This window comes from Callospermophilus lateralis, chromosome 10 (genome assembly GCF_048772815.1).
Source record: "Callospermophilus lateralis isolate mCalLat2 chromosome 10, mCalLat2.hap1, whole genome shotgun sequence".
Lineage (NCBI taxonomy): Eukaryota > Metazoa > Chordata > Mammalia > Rodentia > Sciuridae > Callospermophilus > Callospermophilus lateralis.
Genome location: NC_135314.1, coordinates 128,647,634 through 128,660,795, shown reverse-complemented (window position 1 = coordinate 128,660,795; position 13,162 = coordinate 128,647,634). Strand labels below are relative to the sequence as shown.

At 39.3% G+C, this 13,162-nt stretch overlaps 1 protein-coding gene across 4 annotated transcripts in view; it reads left to right on the top strand.

Annotated features, from left to right (window-relative positions):
• The window catches only part of Atp2c1 (ATPase secretory pathway Ca2+ transporting 1), a 133,224-nt gene that overhangs the window by 9,351 nt on the left and 110,711 nt on the right, over positions 1–13,162 (top strand). Inside the window, exons 1-2 of one of the 4 annotated variants that reach the window (XM_076868267.2) lie at positions 12,048–12,316; positions 12,605–12,787. The exons of 1 other annotated variant lie outside the window; for it this stretch is intronic. In XM_076868267.2, the coding sequence (XP_076724382.1) occupies positions 12,782–12,787 (6 nt within the window). In that variant the 5' untranslated portion in view covers positions 12,048–12,316; positions 12,605–12,781. Of the gene's footprint in view, positions 1–11,184; positions 11,285–12,047; positions 12,358–12,604; positions 12,788–13,162 lie in introns of those variants that run through there. 2 more of the 4 variants (XM_076868268.2, XM_076868269.2) reach the window with 2 other exon arrangements.

Genomic DNA, 13,162 nt, shown 5'->3' with positions numbered 1-13,162 from the left:
AAAAGATGTTATATGAGGTCCTATTTGCGCAGCTTCAGCTCCCAACCTAACCGAATGAAACAGAGAATGTTCTTTCAGTGTGTTTTGTAAACAGAATGATGGAGATAGAGTTGTTTTGGTACCCCTACACCTCAAGGGACCCTGACTCCTCTGCCCACATTTATCTTCAAAAAAAAATTAATGTTTGCAAAGGGATTATTTGCAAACACAAATAGACCTCAATTCTCCTATATTACTCTAATTAATATTAAATGCACCATTTACTATCCTTACAAGCGGGTCAGTTAACATAGAGAGAGAAAAAGAGAGTTATTGCTGTTAAAGACCATGAGTGAAAAATTATAATAGCATTAAAGAAAGTATTTAAAAATTCATTAAGATGTAATCAAGCTTTTGCAAATGCATCTGTTATTTGCAATTATAACAGTTACTGTAACTTGTTTGATACTCTGAAAAAAGTCACCTTTGCAATTGCTTATATATATATATATATATATATATATATATATATATATATATGGAATATGCATTTGCTTTTCCATATATATTATACACACACATGTAATTTATTTATTTATTTATTTAGTTGTCCATGAACTTTATTTATTTATGTGTGGTACTGAGAATCAACCCCAGTGTCTCGTACATGCTAGGCAAGCATTCTACTATTGAGCTACTTTCTTGCTGAATTTTGGTCTTGGTAGTGTATTCAAATGCCCAGCTGTTTCACATATGTTCCTCTTAGCAGAAATTCTTCCAACCTCTTCCTTATAACTGTGGCCCATACTACAATATTAAAACCATTGAACTAGACCATGGCTTATAAATACATTTCTAAATAAAGCAAATTGTAGAAATGTTTCAGTCTTTGAATGTTTCAGTAATGAATATATAAGTTTACAAATTGTTTATGATTGAAAAGTATGAATAATGTAAAGCCCTTTCATTAGTGTCAAAGACTTTCCATTTGCCCTGTCCCCAATATAACATTTGTAAATAATGTACTTTAGAAAATGTTTATAGCCTCCCAAATGTTACACAGCTTTAAATTTTTTTCTTTTTTAAAATGAAACTATTTCTCTGAAGAAGACCTTGTTTCAAGAGAATGACATTTTCTATTTACTTTGTGTAAGTCCCCCCCCTTTGCTCTTCTTTCATCTTACTGGTGCTACTAAAGCCTGATAACTTTGATCAAAGAAGCATTGTTGCAAAAGTCCTGACCTGGAATAAGAAAACAAAGACTGACTTCATAGCTGGGTTTACAACTATAGCTCCATTACCACTGAATTGCTGTCTAACTTGTGTTCGCATACTCGCCATGGTACACACCATACCATGGCTATGCTAATGTAATATCTAAGGGGGGAGAAATGTGGTCTTTTGTGATTTCAATACTTTTTTTCCTCACATTTGAAATTACTGATTTTAGTCCAATATATATCTACTCAAAGAAAATCAAAGCCCTATGTGATTTAAGAATGCTGGAGGAGGTTTAAAATACTGATAATTCACTCTTACTCTGTTCTTTAAAATTAAAGGGTATGGGCTGGGGATGTGGCTCAAGTGGTAGCACGCTCGCCTGTTATGCATGGGGCACCTGGGTTTGATCCTCGGCACCACATAAAAATAAAATAAAGATGTTGTGTCCACTGAAAACTAAAAAATAAATATTAAAAAATTATCTCTCTTAAAAAAAATTAAAGTCTATCTGCACTATCTATATGTATCTGTATCTATTTATATAGATATACATATACATAGATAGACACATTTTTTTTTTTTTTGAGACAGGGCCTCACTAAATTGCTTAGGGCCTGCTGAGGCTGACCTCAAACTTGTGATCTTCTTGCCTCAACCTCCCAAGTCACTGGGATTACAGGTGTGTGCCACCACACCTGGATCAAAATATTTCTTGATTAAAGTTTTATGCTTCTTGTTAATCAGCTTGAGCATGCATTGGAATCACCTGAGGGACTAGTTAAAACAAGAACTACTGGATCCCAACTCCAGAGTTGCCAATTTAGTAGGGTTAGTGTGGGGCCCAAGAATTTGCATTTCTAATAGTTCCCAGGTGGCAGGGACCCCAATTTGAGAACTACAGATGCTGATCACTTGATGATACACATTTTCAAAATCAAATTTGATAGGAGTTGCCATCCCTTCCCAGTAATACCATGTATGCCTTTAGAAGATCGAAAATCATGGTTAAGACACAGGAATAGTAATGATTTACAGCTTCACAGGTTCTTAATGACTATTTTCAACCACAGTGGTCCCATGCCTAATGTTACATAATGCTTACTAATGCAAGAAATGATCAAGTGATGTGTTTGTTGTAAAAATATGACCTAAAATATATTATCTATTTACTTACTTCATTTATAGCTGTTTACTGATTAAATTGATGCAGCAACTGAGAATTTTAGTTGTTGATTTAAATTATGGAACATAAAAAGGATATAATAGCTGTTATGTTCTCTACTGTAATGTCCTCTCTGTGATCTAAAGTCATTATGAGGTCTTAAAAAAAACCCTTGTCTTTACTCTAGTTAACATGCAAATATGATTATTAAGGCTCACAACAACAACAATTTAACTGGAAAGATGAAATCAGTATTTCTACTGCTGATTGGTGGCTTTTAGATCTAGGACATATGTTTAAAATGTATTCTGTTAATTTTTCAATAGTGCATGTTAATGAACATGTCTCAATTACCTATTGAATAATCTTTCTAAAGTGCTTGTCTGTGATTATTTATTCATAAGATTGCACTTCCATTTTAGCAGCACTTTTTGACTTTGAGAAGATAAACCCAAGGGATTCTTGAATAGCTTCTGCTTGAAGCATGAATTCCCCAGTAATTGTGTTTAAAGGTTAAATAAGAGCATGTGAATACATGTAGGCAATGACCAAAAATGACTTTATTAATATAGTCTTACATGTCATCAAATGAGCTATGGGGCAGATATCCTAGACTCAGGAATTAATCTCTATTAAGGTTGTATGGGGCCACATTGAATTGAAAAAGGTAACAAATTAATGGAATATGATGAACTACAAAAGGTTAATTCAATCAACAGTGCTGACTCTTAAATATTCTGTAATATTTGCAGAATATTATAATATATTCTGTAATTGAAGTCAAGACAGATATTTGACTCTTGACTTTAATACTGAATAGTGACAAATTCTTTTTTTAAATTTTTTTAGTTGTAGATGGACACAATACCTATATTTTATTAATTTATTTTTATGTGGTACTGAGGACCGAACCTACTGCCTCACACATGCCAGACTGGTGCTCTACCACTGAGCCACAACCCTAGTCCCTGATTAGTGAGAAATTAACCTATGTGAGTCTTAGTTTTTCAGTTATAAGAAGCAATTAATGAGACCTAACCTGTTTACTTCATAGTGTTGTGAAGATTAAATATAATTACATCATGGAAGTGCCTTGTCAACTGAAAGCTCTAAACAAATATGTCATTTTGGTGGTTGTTCAGTGACATTTGATTCTCATTTCCATAAAAGCAATTTAAATGTTTTAGTCAAATATGTAACATTGGCATCTTTACATTTCCAAGCACTTTTTCACTTTCCAGGGTTAAAGTGAGTAATTTTGGTGGTATAGCTCAGTGGTTGACTTTGTATTTGGTATGCAAAAAAAAAAAAAATAGGAAGAATATATGTAGGGTTTTTCTTTTTTTTCTTCTTCAGTACTAGGGATTGAACCCTGGGCCTCATGCATGCTATGTAAGAGCTCAACCACTGAGCTACATCCATAGCCCTGTTAAGCTTTTTAACTGCTCTTAATCAGAAACAAATATGTGCAAAGTTACAAACATTAAATATTTTTGTGAAGTTTGTTGGGAGGAAAAGATTATATAATAGTTTAGAAAGAAATGAACTTAATTTTGTTTTCCAATTCCATAGTAGAATCTTTCACTAAATAAACAGTAGTTGAAGAATTAGAAGGGAAAAAAAAAATGTCTGGGGGTGGGGCTCAGTGGTAAAGAACTTTTCTAGAATGTGAGAATCCCTGGATTCAATCATAAGCACCACAAAAAAAAAAAAAAAAAAAAAAAGCAGAAAATAAAAATTTTAAAATTGCACTAATATTCAGGAATGAAATACTGTCACATAATTTAAAAATATGCTAGCTAGGGGAAAAAAAAAAAGAAACACTTGTTACCAGGCATAATGGTGCATGCCTATAATCCCAGCAACTCAGGAGACTGAGGCAGAAGGATTACAAATTTGAAGCCATCATGGGCAACTTAATGAGATTCTGTCTTAACAAAAGGGGTTGGGGATAGGTAAAGCACCAGTGGGGCAGGGTGGTGGGGAGAAAAAAGAAAAAAAAAAAAAAGACAAAAAGAAACACTTGTTAACAAAACTTCTGAAGTCAATAATTGATGTTTTACTTCATCTGCTAATGTGGTACTTAAAACACACACACACACACACACACACACACACACACTCTCACACTCCCTTATTCAGTTTTCTGACTTACATTTTATTCTGTAACTTCCCATTCATTAACATTGCCTAAATAATATAATATTTCATCATTTAACCATGTCATATTATATTGAACTCTTTTATAAAAACACATCCAAAGCATCAACCAATTAAATTTTAACCTATTTTTCTAAACTAGTTTTCTAATTTAATATATCCATATGGATATTTCTAGTTACAAGTAACAGAACACAAATTTTTTTCCTTCACATTAAAGGAAGTGTAGTGGTATGGCAAGCTCCAGAGTTGGTTGATTGTGAGAAACTAATGTGACTCCATTTTCGAGAAACCAGCCTCTACCTCAGAGCAAAGCCTGTCCAAGGAAAGGGGTGTGACCCTGGTCCTTGGAAAAACCCACAGAGTACTCCTAGGCACAAACCCCACCCAGCTGAGTTGTTTATCTACAAATAACAGGAGAGATCTGCGGCCCCAGGTGTCCCTGACTCGGTTAGGCTATGTGAAGACCCATAGCAACCCCCCTAGCAACCTCCAATCAGCATGAGACAGGGAAAATACCTGGAATGCCAGATGACCCCCAAGTAGTTTATGGTGGTTGATAACATGTTGGGAAACCATGTAGTTCAGCACGTACACCCCTCGTGGCCTAAACCAATCAATTCAAAGGAATCCCCCTCTTGTACTAACCAATCACTCCTACCCAACTTGTTCCCACCAGTGAATGTGCTAATCAATGTTAAAGAGTTGTTGTTTGACTTTCCCCGCAGTATGGAATGATTTGCTGTGTGATGTTGTGACACGCATAGAGTATCCCCCAAAAAACCTATAAAATCTCACTGAACAAAGGACCCTGGGACTGTTGCGTCGGGAACGGTTATGAGTCCAGGCTCAAGCTTGCAATAAAGACTCTTGTGTAATTGCATCGGATTTGGCACCTGGAAGTCTATTGGGGTCCCACGAATCTGGCATAACAATTGTTCATTTAATTATGTATTAAGGCAATTGGTTCCTTCCAATCACTGCTTTGTCTTGGTATTGGTTTTTTCCTGGGGAAAGGTGGAAGGAGTGGTAATAAGGTGCTTGCAGCACTTCCAAGCACTCAAGGTCATTTCGAACTCTTATTAAATCACGAATTGCTGATTCCAAACCCCCAAATTTTTGATTTAGTAGGTTTTAGTAGGGTCTGAGAATTTGTATTTCTGCTATGTTTCTCAGGTGCTGGTGCTGCTAGCGCTGCTGGTAGGGTCATACTTTGAAAAATACTGAAACTAATGATCTGGAAGGGAATGAATATTTGATGATTATTCATAATGTTCATTACGAAATGTACTTTATCATTCAGAATATAACACAGAGATCCTTTTACTCTCCACAAAGGGCCTGATATCATTTCTAGTTTATAAACTTCCTGTTAAATACTCTAGACAGGGGTTCTGTTCATTTAGTATACCAATACTCCTAGTAGTAGCTATAGCAGTTTCTTTGAAAAGTTTTTCACTCACTTGTTTGAATTGGGAGTTGACTGGGCCAGATCAAGCCCCAAATTTGTACCTCAGCTTATTTGTCCCTAAGCCTGTAGTAGGGCTTCCTGCCTCCCCCACTCCCCAACCACCCCCCCCCGCCACTCTTGTTTTCCTAAAGGAAAATTAGCAATATTAAATAATTTTATTATCTTCTGTTATAAGCTATACAAGCATTACCTTTTATAATCAGAAAGCTAAAAAATAGTTATCTGAAGGCATACTGTAAATATACTTCTAATTTTCCACTTGATCTTTATTTGTAGTGAAGAATTTCCTAAAGATTTAATAATTTTGTGTTGCAAAAATTCTTTCCTGCCAATTTTTAATTTACCTTCTCTATCTCCCAAATTATATTGCTAAATTCTAATTCTCCCCCAAACTATATTGCCAGATTCTAATTCTCCCTTCTAAATCAAGTATATTGCAACCCGTCTCTTTGATATGGGTTCCATATTTGATGTAGTATGCTCAGTGGGAATAATGGTCTGTATGAGTAGCCAGTGCTAAACTTCAGGATCCTTGTAAAGCCTTGGGCTATTTCTGTGCTGTTATCTCCCTAATTTATTATCATAATGGCATTTTTATGCCTTTTTTTCTCATTATTTTCACAATAGGAAGCACAGTTGAAGAGATAATTTCTGTGGGGGGCACGAAAAGACATGGGATACATTCAAGCAAAATGCAAGCTTTGCAAAAATTATTTGTCTTCTAGTTGGGACAGAAAACTTGAAGTGCAAAATGTGCCATTTTGAAGGTATGAGGAAATGAAACCTTACCCAAAGCTCTCTCAGATCCTAGTATGCAGTAGGATAAAGAGAGATTGAAATATTTTTGATGCGAAATTGAGAAAGCAGTTGAATGAAAGATGAATAATAACTGTGAGGACAGCTAGGGACTTACAAACATGATATGGAATCTGGTCCATAGATGGAATGATTTATGACAAACCATCAGCAAAGCTTTCCAAGGTAGCAGAATACGGTCAGTGTCAAAGTAGCTTACTTGACTATTCTAAGGCCTATTGTTTGTGAACATCCTCCTAGTTGTCCAAGAACTGAATAAATTCCTTGATCCCTAAAGAAATGATGGAAGAGTGAGATGGAAATTATAGTACTTTCGGTTTTGTCAAGAATTGATAGGCATGCCATCAAAATCCAAGGCACAGGCTCAGCTGAAATTTCCTACATGCATGGAAATAAGCACCTGAGCATTGTTATCTCAGTTTCAAATGATCACCTGGGCTCAAAATCTGAGCGTAGAAGCTTATCTGCTCTTTGCAGTGCTCAATACTGATTAGGACTTAATTCTTGTTCAGATCAAGTTGTCCTTGTTAACTTCTTTGTGGTTTTGGAGATGTATGTTTCCTTTTATACTTTTCAAAATCCCTTAACTCCCCTTTGTTTTACAGGAAAGTAGAAACTTGGGTTCGATTTGTTCATATGAAGCAAGTAGCAAAGTCAAAGCTAGAATTTATTCATTCAACAACAGAGCTTTAGGATGACCCATTTTCCAGATTATCTATTTATTCAATAGGTCATCATTACATATTTATTACAGTCAAATGTTTTGAGGACAGAGATGAATTGTGCAAGTTTGGAAACCAGATAGGATGTGTGTGTGTGTGTGTGTGTGTGTGTGTGTGTGTGTAAGAGTGCGCTAGGTATTATATTCAAGGTCTTATGAATGCAAGTTATATGCTCTGCCTCTGAGCTCTACGCCAAGTCCCCAGAATAGTATCATTTTCTTTTCCTTAGGTACTGAGGATTGAACCAAGGGGTACTTTACCACTGGCTTTTTTTTTTTTTTCAAATTTTAAGTCAGTATCTCATTAAGTTGCAGAGGCTGGCCTTGGACTTGCAATCCTTCTGCCTCAGACTCTGGAGTTGCTAGGATTACTGATGTGTGCCACTATGTCCGGCTCAGGATGGGGACATTTACATTTCTAAACAACTCCTAGGGTTTATGTAATTTGGAAAATTGTAAGTCTGTTTTCCAAGGAAATAATGAAGTTGACTCTTGGACTTGGGACTCATGCCTTGTTCTCTCTCCTTCCCTTTCTTATCCTCAGCTGTGTCCCTGTCTATTCTTAACTCCAACCCACAAGAGATTGATAGTATAGACTTAACAACCCAGTTAATGTTACAGACCTTGAAAATAAAAATTCAGAGTAGACTTCAAATTTTCATCAAATATTTTGCTTAGAAGGTAGTAAGTGTATAAGAGGCTATGGAATTTTGTGGGTGATAAAATATTTGCAGAGTACTTGCGGATCTATCTGGTATTAAAAACAACCAAGTTGGGCATGATGGTGCACACCTGTAATCCCTGTACCTCCTGCAGCTGAAGCAGGAGGACTGCAAATTTGAGGCCAGCTGGGGAGTGGCTTAGTGGTAGAGATTCTCTATGCTCAATGCCCAGTACCACAAAAACCAAAATCAAAACCCAACCAATTACAGCTCATATTTGAGCCCTTCAACTTTTAATTTTTGTTTTCAATTTTTACTCCAACACTGTTAAAACATGGAGCCAAGCAGATTAATAGCAATTCTGGCAGGTAGTTGTTAGACACTGATTTCATATGACTTTTTTTTTTTTTTTCCAATAAGACTATATTTCCCTGAACTTGACACTTAGCATGTTATTCATTGTGTTAGATGAAAAAGAATTCTGCTGTTCTCTTGGAGTAGGTTAGCTTATAAAAATAGTGTTGTGGAGGGCTGGGGATGTGGCTCAAGCGGTAGCGCGCTCGCCAGGCATGCATGGGGCACTGGGTTTGATCTTCAGCACCACATAAAATTAAAAGATGTTGTGTCCACCGAAAACTAAAAAATAAATATTAAAAAAATTCTCTCTTAAAAAAAAAAAGATAGTGTTGAGGGCTAGACGGTGTAGCTCAGTGGTAGAGTGCTTGCCTAGCATGTGCAAGGGGATTGATCCCCAGCAATGCAAAAAAACAAAAACAAAAAAAACCTGTTTTTTATAAAATGTTCAATTAAAAAATGATAATTTCTGGGGTTGAGGGTTATTTCTCAGTGATACAGCACATGTTTAACATGGACAATGTCCTGAGTTCAATCTCCAGCACCAAAAATGAAACAAAACCCACCAAAACGAGGCCAATCTCTCTTTTAGCAGCTAGGTGAAATTTCTTAACTATTAATCTCTGGTACTTTGGACAGTATTATAAGCTTTTTTTTTTTTTTTTTTTTTTTTTTTTTTTTTTAAAAAAAAACATTAATTGATGAAATATTTTAAAATAACCTTTTCCAAGTTTTAGTTTTTAAATCTAAAGGAGTACTCCTTTGTCATCTAGGTTTATAAAAATGTCAGTGTCAAATTTGATATTAAAAACAAGATGCCTCACATCCTTTGTGGAATAAGTCATAGTATAAATAAATTAGAACATCATGACCATTCTTCTGCAGTCTTCTCCATTTGTAAATATTTTTCACAGGCAGAGAAGACTTACAAATTTCCTCTTATTGCTTGAATGTCCCCCTCCCCACTTTTTTTTCCATAGTGGTGATTGAACTCAGGGCCTGCATCAGATGCATTTAATATTGTGGATTGAATATTTAGAACAAAATGAGTAAAACCAATATTTTAGAACTGGTTTTTAAGGAATAAATCAGAGGAACTTTGGATATAATACATTTTATTGACAATAATCTCAGTTTAGCTAATATTCCAGTTTTTGCTTGTTTATCTGTATGATAATCTTCCACTTTCATAGTGCTTATAATTTAAAACCTGTCTTCATTTTTTTCAGATCTTATAACAATCTTATTAAGAAGGGCAGTGTGTATGCATATGTGAATGTGTATTTAAAACTTACATTTGAAGTACACATATATTTTATTCCCCTTCCTCCAAAATGAGGAGGTACAGATGGCTATTCAATGATCTTATGTCAGTTTAGTTTGGTCTCCTCTGCTCCAAGAAGGAAGCATTCCCCAATGCTCTGACTTGAACACTATTAATTAATGCTATCTTTTGTACACAAAACATATCCACATTCGTAATAAATTCTATCTTTAATACACCCTGGAAGTCAAAGTTGGTGCTACTGATGCTGGTCAGCTTGGTGGGAGAGGTGTTTTGGTTCAGAATAAAGAATCATTCTGTAGAGATATGTTGATGAGGATCACAGATCAACTAAATGGTTGAACCACCTATCAATTCAGGCTCTTTGCTGCTTTCGGTCCTAGGAATTTGTAAGATGACTGGTAGTGGATGAAGAATTAAGTATGTAACAATCCTTCTGGGTAAAGTTGGTCTTATTCAGTTTCTTTTGTGGCTTTCAGAATTTAGGCAATCAAAAAGTGTAGGCCACTTTTAGTGCTGTAAATATTTTGGGTATTTATTTATGGATTCAGTGCTATTACTGGAGTATTGCAGGGTACAACAGAAAATTCAGAGAGGTTGCTTACATAAAATGTTTCCAAGCTGAGGATGTATAGCTCAGTGGTAAAGCACTTGCCTAACACAGCTGAGGCCCTGGGTTCAATCCCTAGCACCCTGTTTCGGCCAAACTTTGTAAATTAAGACAACCTGTATTTTATAAGTCCGTATACTAATAGCAACTAGTTTAAATGGAATAATTTCCTACCTTAGCTATTTTGTGTTTAGTATCAAGGTTCATCAGGTACAGTAATAATTGTTACAAAATGATAACTTTGAGCAAGAGAGCATATTTAGTGTACAAATCAGGAAATGGCACTATGCAGACAAAATCAGTAAGCATGCAAGTCAAAATGGATCATAGATAGTAACTTAGATTAGAAATCTACTTGATAGTGCAGCTTTGAAGTAAACTCACTGAATAGAAGCTCAATATATCTTTGAAAAAGCGTTAACTTAGAAGCTGTCCAGAATTTTTGATACTAGACTAGCTCAACTAACTGTGGACCAAACATGAAAACAGGCAACTCATTGCATTTATGTTTTTGGACATGTGCTTAGCATACTGAATTATGTTACAGGACCTGAGTTAAGTGGCAAATCTGCAATGGGTTGATGAAGAAAAAACCTCTTGCAAATAGGGCAGGGGTTTTCTTGAGTGGCCTGGTGCTTTGGAGTATGCCTAGTAACTCACCAGGTGTAGTTCTGCCCTCTAGTGGATAAGGATGCGAGAAGCATTCGTTCAACGGCTACTGTGTCTGGCTCACCAAGGCTTATTAAAACCAATCGTCCATCAAGAAGCATTAATAGGGGGTCTCTGTGAGGTGCTGAGCATGGGAAAGGTTAACGTGGCAAGAGACATGGCTAGCGGTCAACGGTAAGGTCTGTTCTTCAATTTCCATCGTTGAGTACTATTCTCTAGTTGCTCTTTTAGCTTCTCTGGTTCCATACACTCGAAAGTAAAAGGTCAGTAGTTTTTCCTCCAGTTGAGTTTGAACCTTGCACTTCCATTATACACGGGTACTGAAGCACACCCCTCACCCAGTCAGAATTTTGTCAAGTAGCCCCACGGTGACCTGCTCTCACAAGAGTGAAGCGGCCGGAGCAGGTGTTTTGCAAGGGAGGGTGCGAAGCGCCGCAGGCCGTTAGCGGAGCTGCGGTGCAGGGCAGGAACACCCGCGCCTCTCCGCGATCACCCCATCCTCTGGCGGCCCTCCGCGTCGCCTGCCGAGATTGTGACGGCCGCCAGACGGGAGGGGCTTTCCCTGTCGAATTTGCTGAGAGCGTTCAAACGCCTCTGGGGCAGCGGCCATGACTGTGCCTGTCCGTCTGGCTCGACCCCACGGCCGCCTCCTGGGAATGCGTGGCCGGCGCGGGGGGCAGGCGGGCCTCCGACCCTCGCGCCCACTGGGTGTGTAGCACGGGCAGGCACCGTTCTGGGGGTCAGCGAGGAGCCGCCGCGACAAGGCAGGCAGGGACGAATCGGGCCGCCAACCCCTCGCGCCTTCCTACCAGACTACTCGGGCCCCAAACAGCGCCCATTCGGGCAGCCGACTGGGCCTTCGCTTCACTTCCGCCTTGCTATCCGTGAGTGGGAATGCGCCTGCGCGCGCGCCTCTCGCAGCGGAAGTAGTAGCAGCTACAAAGCTCGGTCCGCGGCGGGCCCGGGAGTGCAGGGTGCTCCGGGGCGGCCAGCGGCGGGGAGGGGCGGAGCGCAGGAGGCGGAGGCGGGAGCAGACCAGCGCGGTCGCGCGGAGCCGGCGGGGCTGACCGTGACGGGCCCTCTCACCTCCTCTCCTTTCCCCTCCCCGCCCGCCGGTCTTCCCTCACGACTCCAGTCCTGCGCCGCCGCGCTGCGAGCCGCTCCTTTTCGCCTGAGGCGCGCGGGGCGCCCCCGCGAGCCCCGCGAGTGAGTCCTCGCAGCCCGGAGAAGGGGGTTCTGGGTTTTGGGTGGGTACTGGGATTATCTCCCGCTCCCGTTTCTAGAAACTTCTAGGTCCCTAGGGAAGGGGGCGTCCGGGGATGCCCTGGCTGTAGAGCGTTTCTGGGGCACCGCCCCGGCGGTGTGAGTTGGGGCGTCGCGGGAGGGAGAAAGGGCGGGCGGTCGAGGAACCTGGGGGCTCCGGAGGTGGCGGCTGGGCAGGGGTCGCCCTCCTCTGCCTCTCGTCAGCTCCGCTTCTCCTGATTTCTCTTGCAGATGCAGCTGCTAGGGGTGGTGGGAGCAGCCGTGGGACGCGTGGCCGGGAGCGGGGGTGACAGCCTGGGATTCCGGGGGCTTCTCTTCCTTGTCCTCCTCTCCTCTCTATTCCCAGTGTGGCCGTGGCTGACACTAAAGACTTTGTAGCCATCAACTCGAGTGCAGTTTCGATGGAAAATGAAGGTAAAGGGCCCTGGTAGATGGGTTGCAACGCAGAGTTGAGGGTGTGGTGGTTTGCCTTTAAGTTGTCTTTTTCCACCTTTTTATTTTCGTGATTTTATTTTATTTTTCTTTGCTTGTAAAGTGTCCGAGGATTTGCTTTCTAAGGGTACCTAGCTTCTATGTTTGTAACATGGGCATATCAGGGATTAATGTTCTGTGGGTGACAGCATGATTTTCCTTTCCTGGGAAATTACAGTTTTGTTTAGCGTAGGAAATGGAAAGGAAGTTTTCATTTTAGATGGCATCTTGCATGTTTAAACAGACATTTGAAGGGAATCACTCCAGGAGAAGTGGAAACGGGAAGGGGAGGGGATGGATTTTATCTGTATATTTGCA